Source organism: Patiria miniata, unplaced genomic scaffold (genome assembly GCF_015706575.1).
Source record: "Patiria miniata isolate m_02_andy unplaced genomic scaffold, ASM1570657v1 HiC_scaffold_2, whole genome shotgun sequence".
NCBI lineage: Eukaryota > Metazoa > Echinodermata > Asteroidea > Valvatida > Asterinidae > Patiria > Patiria miniata.
The window spans coordinates 2,828,798-2,843,487 of record NW_024037058.1 but is presented as its reverse complement, the minus strand read 5'-3'; the positions used below and the strand labels follow the sequence as shown (position 1 = coordinate 2,843,487).

Below are 14,690 nucleotides of genomic sequence, written 5' to 3'. Positions count from 1 at the left end.
TGTAAGAGAACTAGTAATTTCCAAAGCTCTGACTTCCATGTAGGTGGCCTGGCATATCTGAGAATACAACATTTCCTGAAATTTAAAATATCATCCCTCATGCATATTTATGTACATCATGTACTTCAAATACGTCAAAAAGTTTGTGGAAAACTTGGCGATTTACGTGCTGCTTTGTGACTTGCGTGTATCAGGGATGCAGGTTTTCTGGTTATAGCGAAAAATCCTGGCATTTTTAGGGGAAAAAATCCTGCATTTCATTCCATCAAAGGCCAGAAAATAAATTTTGGAGTTGTGTGCATGGGAAAAAAATTTAAATATGAAAATCGGTAGTGCATTGTTTGATTGTCGCTCATGAGCCAATAAGAGAATTGATCAAGCATAGGTTTTCTGCATAGACTTACCGCAATCACATTGTATAGCGAACGATAGTTTAAAAGTCAAGTGTACTATGCGAGTCTTGTTCATTGTACATGAGCTGCTCCATCACAATTACATGTTACACGAATTTATCATTTGGTACGTTCATTGTTGACGTATTACGATTTGAGTATGTACAATGTATGGTGTATTGCGATCTTGGCAAAGTGTTTATCAGATCCAAAATACTCCTCTGACTCCCAGAAAGCTTGGTGGTCAAGTATTAATAATTTGCAGGAGGTTGTGGGTTCGAGTCCAACCAAGAAGTCTTGTGCATTCCTGCACAAGTCCTCAGACAGACTTTACATTGATGATGACAGGCAAAAACCTTTATTGAAAACTGTGGAAATATCTTCCCAGTTTCATGTACATGTATGTACTTTATGTTTTTCCTCTTCTGCCAGTTTTTATCATCAGGGGACAAGGTAAGAATTTCTGTTTCCGTAATCTGTTGTGCATTACATGTACATACCGGTACATGTCATGTACATTCACATGTAGGTTGATAACATCTTTGTAAGTATGTACCAGAATGTATGGTATGCATCTCCATTTTAACATTTTGAAGATAACATTTGTAACCAAATTGATTAAGCCTAGGTTGCAGACAGTGTGAATTGTTCATACAGTGCGCCGTACAAACCATGCGACCAGTTGACAGATTATTATTCCCAAAATAAATAATATCTAACAATCCCATTTGAAATTTGGGCCCATTTTGTAAATCAGTTGCATGCTTTGTATTAGTGTGATGAGCATGGTGTATGGTCATCATTTGGGAAAAGAAAAAAAATACTGAGCATAACATATATATGTACATGAACCTACATGTACACGTAAAGAGTTAATGAAATGTATAAAGCAGTGATAAAAACTTGTACATTGTGTTCATGTTTAATGTGTATACTTTTACAGGTAATAATTTTTTTTAAGGGAGCAGCTAGTCAGTAGTCTGTGCATTGCTGGGAAGTTTGACCCAGATCATGTGGTGTATCTGTTCATGAATGTATACATGCATTGACCTATACATGTGCGTTATTTATATGCAAGACAGCTGTTCTCAACTAGACTAGGGAGCCTGCATTTTTGGAGTTCTGTAATCATATATAATGTCAGGAAGATCCACCCCGTGATAAAACCACAGGTATGGGAAATATGACATTGCAACCAGATTCTATTTTTGGCAGTATACACATGCAAACTATGCCACTTTCAGGTAATAATAGACTGGATCATTGGCATTGTGATGAAGCTATGGTACAGTCAATTGACCTGTACCCAGGAACCAAAACACTTGTCTTGCTATTACCCCTGATAGATGGGCCAATTATCCTGAGGAACCCGCCCACAAGTCTCATCGAAATTTAAAAAAGAACAACCCTCTTGACATTCAACTCGTGGCTTTTTACTATCTGCTGCTTACATTAAGATTCATGTATAAGAAGATAAATGTAAATCAATTAACATCCTCAGCACTTAGCTTAAGTTGCAAGTGTTTCACAACATCAAACAAGAGCTTTCTGTTTAACACAATGTCAGCCCCACATTTGTAGTTCAGTAGTTTCTGCTTAAAGAGGTTGTGGAATGCTCGAAGACATTTCCGTCATTTTTTGGGTATATGTAGCCTAAGGTGTGATGAAATAAAAACGACTATTGTTTCTGTCATGAAATGAGTACAAAGGGTACTTTTGAAAGCTATTTTTCAGGACCTGTTTCGACCCGAATGTGCAATTTGTGTAAAAGTCGTCGTTGCGGGCAGCAAACAAAACACAGTAAATCGTGACGTAATAAACAGGACTCGTTTATGCTACTCTGCATCGGGAGTCCTGTTTATTACGTCACGATTTACTGTGTTTTGTTTGCTGCCCGCAACAACGACTTTTACACAAATTGCACGTTCGGGTCGAAACAGGCATGACAGGACTTGAAAAACAGCTCTCAAAAGTACCTTTTGTACTCATTTAATGACAGAAACAATAGTCGTTTTTATTTCATCACACCTTAGGCTACATATACCCGAAAAATGACGGAAATGTCTTCGAGCATTCCACAACCTCTTTAATGCTTTATTATGTTTCAAAGTTTGGTTGGCTGAGTACTAGTGCCAATGTGTTATACATAGAGTTTTTCTTACAAGAGTCACCCATTACACAGCCCTAGTTCACAGTCACTCAAGGTGAGAGCTAAATAATTTATAAGAAGGGATAGAAAAGGAAATTATCAAATAAAAAGAAAAATTACTTTAAGTAGAAAGACACATGTACATATGTAAGTATTGACGTTACACTTGCAGTGAGACTGAAAAAAAAAACAAGATACAGGTAAGGGGTTCCGTAGTGAGGCAGTGGATGGAAAGAAACTGAATGAATACTTCTTAGAATTTGCTTTAGGAACAGTGAGTGTATGTGGATGTGAGTGGATGGTGAAGTGTGTAGTGTGCCCAAGGGGACGATTAGGAGGTACAACACAGGAAGACCGTTGCAGCACTTCCCATGATAATATCTGTAACACAAGCACAGTGAGGCAACAGAGTGACGACGTGAGAGGTTCCAGAGAGGCAGCTAACTCATAATCCATAAGATTGACTATCTGAATGTTTTGTCTCGCCTCTAATTATATATCATGAAATACGAGTCTCTTCCCAGGCTTGATATTCCATTTTGTTCAAGTACAAAGAATACAGAATCGGTTTTAATCATACAGTGTTTAGGTAGCAACCTATCATAATATGCCTAGCGAGTTAGGTACATTATTTTGCTGCTGCAGAATTTGAATTGAGCTATTAAATGAATCCAGTGTGAAGTTGCATTAGCATTACTTTACTCAATTCCACCTGTGATCATGTGATGAACTCGGTCGAATCCCTCCAAGTATGATACCAGTGATGTAGCAGGGTTTGAGTACCAAGTTGACTGCCAAATATTCAGCTAATTTGGTGTTAACAAATCAAGAAAATACGGATATTAAAACCCTGAAATGCTAGCTCACAAAATAAACAGGAGGGCAAAGTGGACATGGCTGAAAAGTGGAACATTTATGAAATCTTCAGAATAACAAATAAAAGGGGACAACAAGACCTTGTATGTGAGTGGTGTGCCAGTGAGATTAAGTGTGATTAAATGTGGTTACACAGATTTTGTTTTGGTAAAAGGCACGTTACGTCTGTAACATTATATAATGTAACGTCCATAAAAACAGAAACATGTATCCATAACGTCAAAGTTCCTTTTTGTAAAATGTCATTGGTGTTTTTATAGAGTGAAGCTATATCTACCACAGCATAGTTATTTAAATAAATTCTTGCAAGAAACTTCACAGACTTTTATCAATGCATATTGAAAATCAAAAACCTATGTCTGAAACCATAACATCTGTACGTAACAGTCATTTACAGCACTTGCTTATATCTCATTAATTAGTTCAGCTAACACTACATTAATGTCATGTTGTACATTAAGCCCTAAGCCAGTGTTGTACCAAATATGTAACATTTGTTGACATCGCAAGTATGTTGTTTTGTTGTTCCTAATTGGTCTTAGGTTCTGAATGTAACGTCCGTAACATCCAATGGAATTGCCCAGGACTGGAAAGTCTTCAGGACAAGTGGTCAAAACAAACTTGTTCAGTACTTTTCAGATTTACGTACTGGATTTGGTTTTAATTCCCGTCATGTGACTTTGGTTCTGCCAAGATTTGATCTTTGTGGTTTCCCCTCCAGCTTCAACCTAACAATTCCTTCCCCTTGCTCTTGTCAGGTTCTCAGTCACCTTGGCTGAGTGCCAGAAACAATCGAGCAGTAAGCAATGTGTGCATTCACATTTCGTATTACTCATATTATATTGCAACTAATGTTTGGTAGATGTTTTCATAGTTCTTATGATCTCTGTGTTGTTGTTTTTTGCTTTTTTTTAAATATTTTTTTTTCTTTTCATTTTTAAAACATTTCTTTTTCATTTTTTAATACAGTGTTGACTCCCTCCCTGCCGAATCAACTCTTAGAGTTGGAGACAGAATTCTGGAGGTCAATGGAACACCTGTCAGGAAGCAAAATTTGCATGAGGTGGGTTTGTCAGTCTGTCTGTCAGTCAAGCTGCTGTCTGTCTAGTTGTTGACCATTCACAGTTTCATTGAAAGCTTCTGTTAATTCCAATTTTGTGGTACAGGAACCAGCGGGCAGTTTTCAGCTCAGCACACATTGTAATAAAGCACAAATTGCAATAAAGTACAAAAACTAGTTTATAAGACTAGTTGAAGTGATGTCTATTGAGTAGTCCTCAGCAACTGTTTTGCTCAGCGTCAGTCTGCTTGACAGTTCTATGAGATAGGGCCCAGTTGACATTCCCCATCAAGCTGTCTTCACTTGACTCACATGAATAGGTTACTCAGCATCCCTTCATTATTGTGGCACAGTCCTTACAGTAATACAGAATGTCATTCAATCTTATCATGCTTCTCTTAATAATTGATTCTATTCTACCCAACAGCTTGATAGGTTAATCAGCCAAAGCACGACTGAGCTTCATCTGACCGTCGAGCACGACCCCCAGCCTGCCTCCACGTCAACAAAAACAACCAAAACAACAACAACAACGACAACAACAACAGATTCTCCTGTGACAACTCAGGAGCACCATTCCACAACCTCGACATCAGTGATTATCAAACCAAAGACATTAAACCTAGCAGCTAGACAACAGATCCAACAGAATCAGGAAGATAAGGAGAGAAAGATGAAGTTGGAATTAGACCTCCCTATCACAAGGCCAGAGAGAGGCTCATCCTTGTCCAAAATGTGAGTAGAATAACGGCAGTAAACATTTTACAATATTATTTATGTCAGGTTTCCAGTGGTAAAAATAAATCAGCGTATTGTATGTTTTCGTAAAAAGTACCCGGATGACTGCAATAATATTAATGTTGAGTCTTCCTGGCATTTTTGCTGGTTCCTGCACAATTTAGAGCGTAGAAAGTCACAGCTTTTTGGGTGCTATCACTTTTTTTAAAAATGATGGCCAAAACATGCTTGTTACCACATATATTTAATCCAGAACCAAGCATATTGGCGTCCATTTTGAAGAAGAAAAATTTCAAAGTGATAACACCCAAAACACTGCCACCGCTCACATTGCTGTCACACATTTTCCAACTCTAGATGTGCATACCTTGCCAAAAATCGCTATGAGCATTGCTTCTTTTGATCATTTGATACCAGTAGCCCAGTTTTTGGACCGAAGCTGATAGCCTAAATGCACGTTCCTTAAATCAAATTTACGCTTGCTTCCCGCTTGTCATAGTTTATTTTCTTTAGATAGACCGATTTTAAGACTTAAAGTCCCAGTTTATCCCATGGATTAGGCAATCTTTATTGGACCATGGAATGGGATGAGAGGTGATTCATCAGTAGCTGATGTCAAAGGTCAAGTTATGGCACAAGGCACCCCTTCCCCGAGTGGTTAATAAATTGTGAAGACATCCTTTTCTCCAACAGGTGACATAAGCGATGTGCAGGATGAACACGGTTGATATCATTTGGTGTGCAGTGTAATATTTATGTGATGCAATTAATAATGGGGGCGCTGTTCAAAACCGACGATTATGCACACAAAGGGCCAATATATGGTGCTTTTCATGGCGATACATGTGCGAAATTCAGAAAAAGGCACACAAAACGGCAAATACCACAAAAAAGGCACCACTTCTTTTCTTAAAAGGGCACTTGTTCAGAAAAAAAGGGGCACAGATCGTACAAAAAAGGGCACTCTTTACAAATTATTGGGGGGTCAGCACGTTGAAAAAAGGGCATTTGAATGGAAAAAGGCAGTCTTTACAAAATATTGGGGGGGTTTACATACACGCCCCCCCCCCCCCCCCCCCCCCCCCTGCTGGCTACACCTATGGTGATGGAGCTGTTACAAACGTGTGGTTTCAAACCGGTTATGGGTCTTGCCGCTGATAGTGGCCCGAGCCTAAGACGAGGGCTATTATCGACAACCATGCCTCTATTAAACCAGTTTTAAACATCACATTAAAGATGTACATGTAGTCCATCGTTTGTAATTTGTGCATTTTGTTCGTTTGAAGCAACAAAAGTGTTAAAAATCTAAAGAATGGTGCTGAACAACTAACCTGATGCAGTTTCAGCTCAGCTTCAGGTGTATATTTTGAGATAAACAGCATTCTAGGATCTCGATTTCAAATCAAAAGTTGCTGAATCATGTTTTGAATTGGGCCTGAATTCAGCGTCCAAGACACGTTCTCACTGAGCCGATTGTAGCTACGCGATGTCACGCACCGATCCCACGCACCGTTGGAAAGCCCTTCTTTCGTTGATTTCTTCAACATGACAGCTTGCCAGAGAGAATAATTTCACAGGGAGTTTAGTCCACTTACTATCTTTCAACAAAGTATGTTTGCCAACAATAATTACGTCAGTTACTTTTTGGATAGCTGCAAATGATGGACTATAGCTTTAATAACTGCCACATCACACTATTATCCCTATATAAAGACCTTTTATGTTAAAAACCATAAAAAGTTGAAAAGATGACCAACTTTTACAATTTACTCCATGTTCAGGACTTTTCTACAGTGCACGCGACGTTTGCGGTATGCTGAACCTCTCCTCATATATGGAGATCATATCAGTAGCTCTCAAGCCAGCAGAGCGTACTGCGCGCATGTCGCGCGGAGTGCGTGTGCTCGCGGCCATTGCAAACATCGCTGTTTAAATACTGAGCAACATTTTAACAGCAGTTTAAAACCACCCACGTACATGACGGGTTGTCAACCAGTAGGAATGGATAAACTCTCTCAGATGCAACAAAGTACATGAACAAGCTACAGTACATTATGATGCCAACGACAGTCGTTCGTTGAGTACATTATCCAAGAAGACACAGTGCATTGATCACAAACATATGTTGAATCTTCTGGCATTGTTCATGTGGTTTGTATTCCCTTGTCAGTAAAATGACGTCTTGGTTGCATCGCTTGTCTACTATGATCTGTTTGTCCCCCAGAGTTGCAAAATATCACAATGCTCCATAGTCTGTGTGTGACAGCTGTCTCATCAACTGGGACATTTTTCCTAACAAATACAAGTAGATTTTCAGTGATTTGACAGTTGTTTGGCAGCTAGCTTGCAGAGTCATGCACCAGTGTACCCTGAGGATTGCTACTTTGGCTACTGCTCCTAAATTTTAAAGATCATTTGCAGCTATCCAGAAAGTAACTGAACAAATTATTATTAAAAAGTTTACTCGGTTAAAAGATAGTAATGGCACTAAACTCTCTGTGAAATTATTCAGTCTGGCATGCTGTCATTTTGAAGAAATTGTTGAAGGCATTGTTGCCACATGTTCACAACATCCTTTTAGGCTCACAGGATTGAATTGTTACCTTCTCAGTTACAGTCTCACTAAATCCAACAGCCAATTTATTTTTGTGTCGTTTGGTAAATTATGTAGATGATGTGGACTATACATCTTTTAACAATCCAGCATTCACTTCTCCTATTCAAACCATTCAAACCAAAACAAGTATGTTGTTTTTGTGTTTCTCCCACTTCCCTTGTAAAAAAAGTTCCATGTGATGGAATATTTAAAAAAGACTTTGGATTAAGATTTTTGTGCATTACCTCTTTTATCAAGTGGCTCTCAAACTGAGTAATGTAACCAAATAATGGACACAAGGATTGATTTATCAAATAATGAGCAATCATTGCATGCCTTCAAACATAAAGTACAGTTTGCAGCTTTTGTGTGCCGGTGGTGGGTGGGTGACCAGCACATTAAGATTGGTCAAACTATTTGACCTCGTCTTCTAACTGTGTCAGTACATGGCTATGTCCCAAAGGAGAAATTATTTTTGCAAGACAAGTTATTAAGATAAAGTATTATCCATTGATCTAATTCTCATCTTTCATCAGTAGTTAAACCCAAAATGCTGTTCAGTAGTTAAACCCAAAATGCTGTATAACAATTCTGCAAAAAATGAATCTACATGTACAACAAATCTGTTTTCCTAAACTGCACTCAGCTGTGATTTTTCTGACCTTGGATTCACTATTTTTGTTACAGTGCTGGGCTATTTATAGACAAGTGAAGAAACTGCTTTTTTATTATTGAATTACTGAACTAACTTCCGCTCACAGAAACTTTTTTGAAGTAGTAGAGAAAATGATGGTGCTGAAAATCTCTACCATTGGTAAAATAGGGCACTTTATGGTGCTGCTATACTTTTGTCCTCGAGCATGATATTTTACTATGATTTGTTTCACATCATGGAAAGTGCCTTTCAGTGGTAGTTGTCTTCTTTACAACGAACGTACTCGGTAAAGTTTAAAAATGCTTTGCATGATAGTCAGGGGTAATAATCACATAATATGACTTCACTTGTCCTTATTCAGATGTTATTTCAATGCAAACCTTTCTACTCATCAAATACATCATCAATCATTATTTGAACCTTAACTTTGAAAACTGCGCATTCACATACGTATATCTCCCCATGGAATAAAAATTAGGCAGTTCCTCCAAATGTTCAAATATGTCCGTTAACATTATGTTCCCTATCAATTTTCTGTCGCGCACCCTTTTTTGCAAACTGAAACCCTGGATTGTTTTGTAATTGGGGTATTCCCAGGAGACCAGTGATCTCATATCCTCCCATACCCCCCCCCCCCCAGCCAGTTGTTGGGGAGGGGAGTCACTGCTACTTACAGTGGTGTGAAGGGGGGATGAGGTACTTACAATCAGTCACAGATTTTGTTTTGTGGCGTTGCATGGCACGTACTTGGGGGTTACGCAGTTAGTACTTGGATGTTGTTGAAGGGGAGTCGTGTTTAACTTCTAGCTGAGTGTAGCGTGCAGCATAAGCTGAGAAGTCACGCGTGGAACTATGGCGGTTATATTTCAGTGTTGGTACCAGCTTTTGTGAGTATTTCATTTAAAAGAACTGTTCTTTTTTCTTCTTCGAAAACGATCTCAACCTTTCATTTCTGTAATTTTTTTTAAAATTCTTTCCTGTAGAGAAATTGAAGGTTTCTCAAAAGTAGCAGTTAAACTGGAAGTTTGAAGAAACCTAGAGGGAGAATCATGAAAAAAATTTCAATTTCAGAGGTGGGGGGAAAAGCCTGGAAGGTTTTATGGGAAACTTGCAGAATCAGATAGGGACTGAAAACCCAATTCACATCTTGACTTCGGTGTGATTCTAAAGGTACATGTTGAAACCAAGGGAACTTCCACTGTTTCTCAGATGTTGGAAATGTTGATCTGATGGCCATTAAGTTGCAGGTTTTATTGGTCTTGCCATGCACATGTACATGTATGCAAACACGTAGAATGTGTCATATGATTAAAGAATCTACAAGATGGAAAATGTTAGAATTTCCTGACAGAATTTATTTATCTGTAGTGGCCCACCTCCAATGTAGGGGGACGGAAGGAGGTCAGTCCAGCTAATTAAAGTGGACAAGCAAATCAAATCACAGGATGACAACACTCTGATTAGTTAATGTAACTAACAACTTGTAGATTTATTCAGTAGCACCTCACATCAGGGTAGAATGAAGCAAACTACAGCAAAATCCTGGTTGAATAATCCCCAGTCGGACAAAAAAAACCATTGGGGTTTCCTGAATACTTAACGTCTACCTCAGCACATAAATGTAATGGATGAAAGTCATGCTACCATTGAGAAAATAGTAGAAGTCGGCAATGACAGGCGACATTAGAACTGTAACTTACGAAAACTACAGCCATACAGTCATTCTTGGAAAAACCCAAGTGGGAGGTCACACTGCCTCTTTCTATATCAATACGCCTATGTATAAGTTCCTTAGAAAATACACATCCCGACAATGTCAAGTTCAACCATCATTTGAAAACAATTAGAAACAATGTTATTGTAAAGAATATAAATTATGAGGGAGCAAGAGTTATTATTATCAGTAACCTTGGACTATACTTTTACAAGGAATGGATATGGTATAATCCGTCCTCGCGCGGGAAGCACAAAGGTCAACTTACAAAGTAATGCTTTACATAGAAGCATGTAAATAACCCAGATACAATGCAAATTGGGTACGTCACTTCTACATATGCATAAAGGAATAAAAGTTAAGAAAGTACGCTTCAGGTCGCCCTTGCTCAGGCACGGTTCCCTATATATCATTGGTGAAAATGTGTCATAAGAAAATAAGGAAAGATTCTATTTCCTGATTTCTTTAATCATGCCAATAGAAGGAAGATCAGAAGTTTTAGGATGTAAAAATAATGGGAAATGTATTGTAAGCATCAGCTGAAGTGCATGGTTATACTATGATGTAACAGGCACCAATCAAACCAAGGATCTCTGTTCCAATTTCTCTTAAACCACTACTGTCCTCGGATACAAAAGCACCATGTAGGTCATTTGTTCAGGCCATCACCAGGGGGGGGGGGGGGCCTGGTGGGGCTGGGTCCCCCTTGGCGAGCAATTGGCCCCACCCCACCCCCCTTGGCGAGCAATTGCCCCCACCCCCCCCCCCCCCCCCCCCCCCCGGGCAAAAGCCATACATGTGTATTTTTGTATTTTTATGGCAGTGGGCCCCCCTAGGTGGTACTATAGCCCCCCCCCCCCCACGCTCAGGGCTGGCGACGGGCCCGCATTTGTTTCTGAGAAATGATAAAGATAAACATCCTTAGAACAGATTGAGCAAACCATGACAAAAATTGAAATCCCATCATATAGTGCAGGCACAAACTTTCCAAAACTCAAACATGTGGTAAACACAAATGGATGCTCTGTTTTCTTGGATTGGAGATCATCCATGGACTTGCATGGAAACATTTGCCATAGACCTATAAATAGAGCGCTGCCCTCGGTGTCCTGGTTTAAAAATACACTGACAGTTAAACTCATCAGTTGATAATTACGGCGTACTGGCAGCGTGACAGGCTCGTTTCCAGCCAGGATGAACACTTCCCACTGAAAACTCTCCTCCTCAGCTGGATCTGTCACTACTTAATGCCCTGAGGGTTTGTTTGTTCTTGTCTTGTTAACTTCTCTTCGTTTTAGTCCTAATAGTGACATCAGAATGTAATTGTAGGTGTTTGTGGTCATTTTTACTGATGAGTTAAAGGTGAACAGTTGTCTGAAGATTGCAAAAATGAAGTGTTTCAAGTGTTTGCTGACCATATTTCAAAGATCTGTGTTATCCAGCTAATCCACCTAATGTCTAAATGTTGAAAAAATCTTGCCAGAAATAGACTTTTCTATTCTACTCTTTTTCTTTTTTATCAATTGTGACACTCCATGTAAGAATCATGTACATTTTGGCTAAAAGAAAACAGACATGTTTTGCTTCACCCATAAAGATCAGTATCATGGAATAAATGTGATAAAGAAATCACATACAGTAAATGGGGAAAAAGGAGTCAAATCTGACAACTCCTTGACTTTTGACTGGGTTCTGTAAACATTGTTTGCATTAGTTGAATGCCAATATACGGGCTCTCAGAACAGCCTTGTTTTACCACGGGGCATCACACTTTTTAATTTTGAGTTTAGATTTTTTAACTCATAAAAGGTTTTTGCAAATATCTGTCAATAAATGTGACGAGAAGACCCATTTAGGTTTTTGTGAAAATCTCACAGAAAACCTTCATCAAAATTAAACTTTACATACTATTTTCTGGGCAACCTTCCAAATACAAAAAAAAAAATCCTTGCTTCGTGGTCTATTCAGGAAATTCTCCACTACTCTTCCATCCTGTCTTAGTCCATAAGAGCATCAGTAGTCACAGAACGTCCTGCACTGACAGTTTCTTGAGGCCATACTTAAATGAATAATCTTTTGTTTGATAGTAGTCTCTTTCTACTAATCTTCAGACTGTGCTAGATTGACATGTTAGGTGGAAGACCATTATCACGGCACGGCAATGTTTTTTGTGCCATGGGGTCCCAAATCAAATGTATTAGTCTGTATCAGTCAAGCCTGCTTTACAAACGTTAGGCAGAAGATCATGACTGTAATACATTAAAGTGACACACTGATATGTAAGGAAAACTTTGGACACTAAAGGCATGAAAGGTGTTGGCAGTTAGTCAATGCAATTTTTTGTTAATAGCTACTGCAGTGGGCTCCTAAACTCCAATGCATATATCTGACTCCAAGATATCTCACTAACTTGAAAGACTCCCCCAGCCTGCCATGGGTGAATGTCCATATGAATGTATTTAGCAGATACCTGATCCGTCAACACCACCAAACATTTGGCGCAATTGCAGCTTATGAAATCCTTCATTGCCAAGACATTATTACATTCGCTGCAGGTCTTTTGCCTGTGTGCATGGATACTTGCAACCCTCAGTTGATCTTATGGTTGGTCTTGTAACCGGATATGGGATTCATTAAATGTAGAGATAAGAAGGCTGGCTCCCTAGACCGACTTTTAAATTTCACATATCAAATGAGGACATCATAGTATAATACATCTATATAAACATTGCTGTGATGGCTTTGAGACTTTGTGCACCAAACAAAATCAGTGATGTTCAAATGAGCCTTGTTAAACTGGACTTCAAAATGATCCATTTTTTTCATCAGGCTGTCTTGGTTTCTATTTCTATGGAAATGTTGCTTAAAAGTTCTGTTTATTTTATAAACAAGAAGGACAAACACTTCACACCTAAATATTGCATAGTAGGAACATGATACTCTGGGGTTTGGGTTTATTCTCAGTAGGGTATGCAGCCACAGTAGGATGCAGCCAATGATATTCATTTCTCAACAGAGATTGATTTTACTTCTTTGGGGGCCTTTTGAATCAGTCTTCGTTTTCTCCAAATTCACAGTTAGGTAAATCTAGTTTTGGGTTGTTCTCCATCGTGTCCGTAATTTTTCTTTCTCACGTTGAGGAAGAAATCACTTTTAGCAGTGTTTGTTATTAACCTGCTGAGAGGACCTGTGTATGTATCCTGAAGAAGCAGATCATGATCATTTCAGTCATGTCAGTCTCAATGATTTGGTTGTGGCTTCAAGATATTTGTCATTATAAAGAGCACTGCTCAGACCAAACCACAGAGACCTAGTGACATTGTTGCTCAGAGGGAAAAAATCCTGTCTTTTCTTGATCGACATGAATTGTATTGTGTCGGAAGGCGTTTTAAAGTCAAGACTCAAAGGAAGTCATAATGTATTCAGAAGTTATTATTGGGTTAGTGTCTGGTATGTGTTTCTGTGGAGCTACAGTAACAACTCACTAGTGTTCTAATAATGATGGTAGAGGAATCAAGCATCTGTATCAGATATCTGTGTCATGTTTACATGAGATGCAGTTTTTCATAAACTGATGAATGTTGTTTCTTGAAAAGTTATGGCAGCAGTTTAAATTGATGTCATACAGTAATTATTAATTCAATTTAAGTTAAGTTGTTGAAATGTGTTTTGTCCTTTGTTGTTGGCCAAACGTTTGACAGTGTGATACTGAACTTGGCAAGGCATGTATGTATTCCCCTTGAACCACTGTAATACTAGATCCTAGTGACAGGGGTTACAGACAGGCAAGGCAGGAAGAGCATTCCATCTAGGGCAGTGAGCAAATGTCACAATGTCTGTGTTTACTGAGCTCTTTGCTTGATTGAGTATATTGGCCTAGTTATGCGCAAGAAGCTTTGAAGGCAGCATTAAGCAGGCTGATGAATCTTTTTGCCTACCTTTGTTGAGATCAACATTGGTCCACCGTAAGTGGAACCAGGTCACATCAAACACGTGTCGCAAGGCGGACCGTTCACACTCAACCTGATTGTACCCGGGTTGGCTGTAGATTGTGGGTTTTCTACCCAGGTAGAGCCTCTCACCCCTGGTCCTAACCAGGGTTGGATTTTACCCGGGTAGAGCACCGTACATCAGACAGTCTGTACTTTTTGGGGAGGGGGGTGAGAGGGGGAGGGTTGGGCTGGGCTCCACACTGCCAGATAAACAAACATGACTAATAAACCTCTAGAGGAAAAGTCTGAGTGTGCCTCAAAATAAACTTGTCAAAAAGTTGTGCCTTTTACATAACATGAGCAAACTCAACAGAATATCTTCAGCCCCCCGGACACGGATCTTGGGATGTGACACAGGCAACATGGGCAATCAATGCAAGGAACTATCCAGTGATTCAGCCTGTACTATAATTGATGTACTCTCATGGGAACACATTGCTATTAATGTACATGTCGGGTAATTGGAATATTGAACATACATGTATAGTGTAGTAGTTGTTGAGAAGGGATGGCTACAA

At 39.1% G+C, this 14,690-nt stretch overlaps 1 protein-coding gene across 4 annotated transcripts in view; it reads left to right on the top strand.

Moving 5' to 3' along the window:
- The window catches only part of LOC119727008 (LIM domain kinase 1-like), a 56,054-nt gene that overhangs the window by 32,343 nt on the left and 9,021 nt on the right, over positions 1-14,690 (top strand). For all 4 annotated transcript variants that reach the window (XM_038198886.1, XM_038198887.1, XM_038198885.1 and 1 more), the window contains 2 exons: positions 4,387-4,480; positions 4,905-5,212. In XM_038198886.1, coding sequence (XP_038054814.1) covers positions 4,387-4,480; positions 4,905-5,212 — 402 coding nt within the window. The remainder of the gene's footprint in view (positions 1-4,386; positions 4,481-4,904; positions 5,213-14,690) is intronic.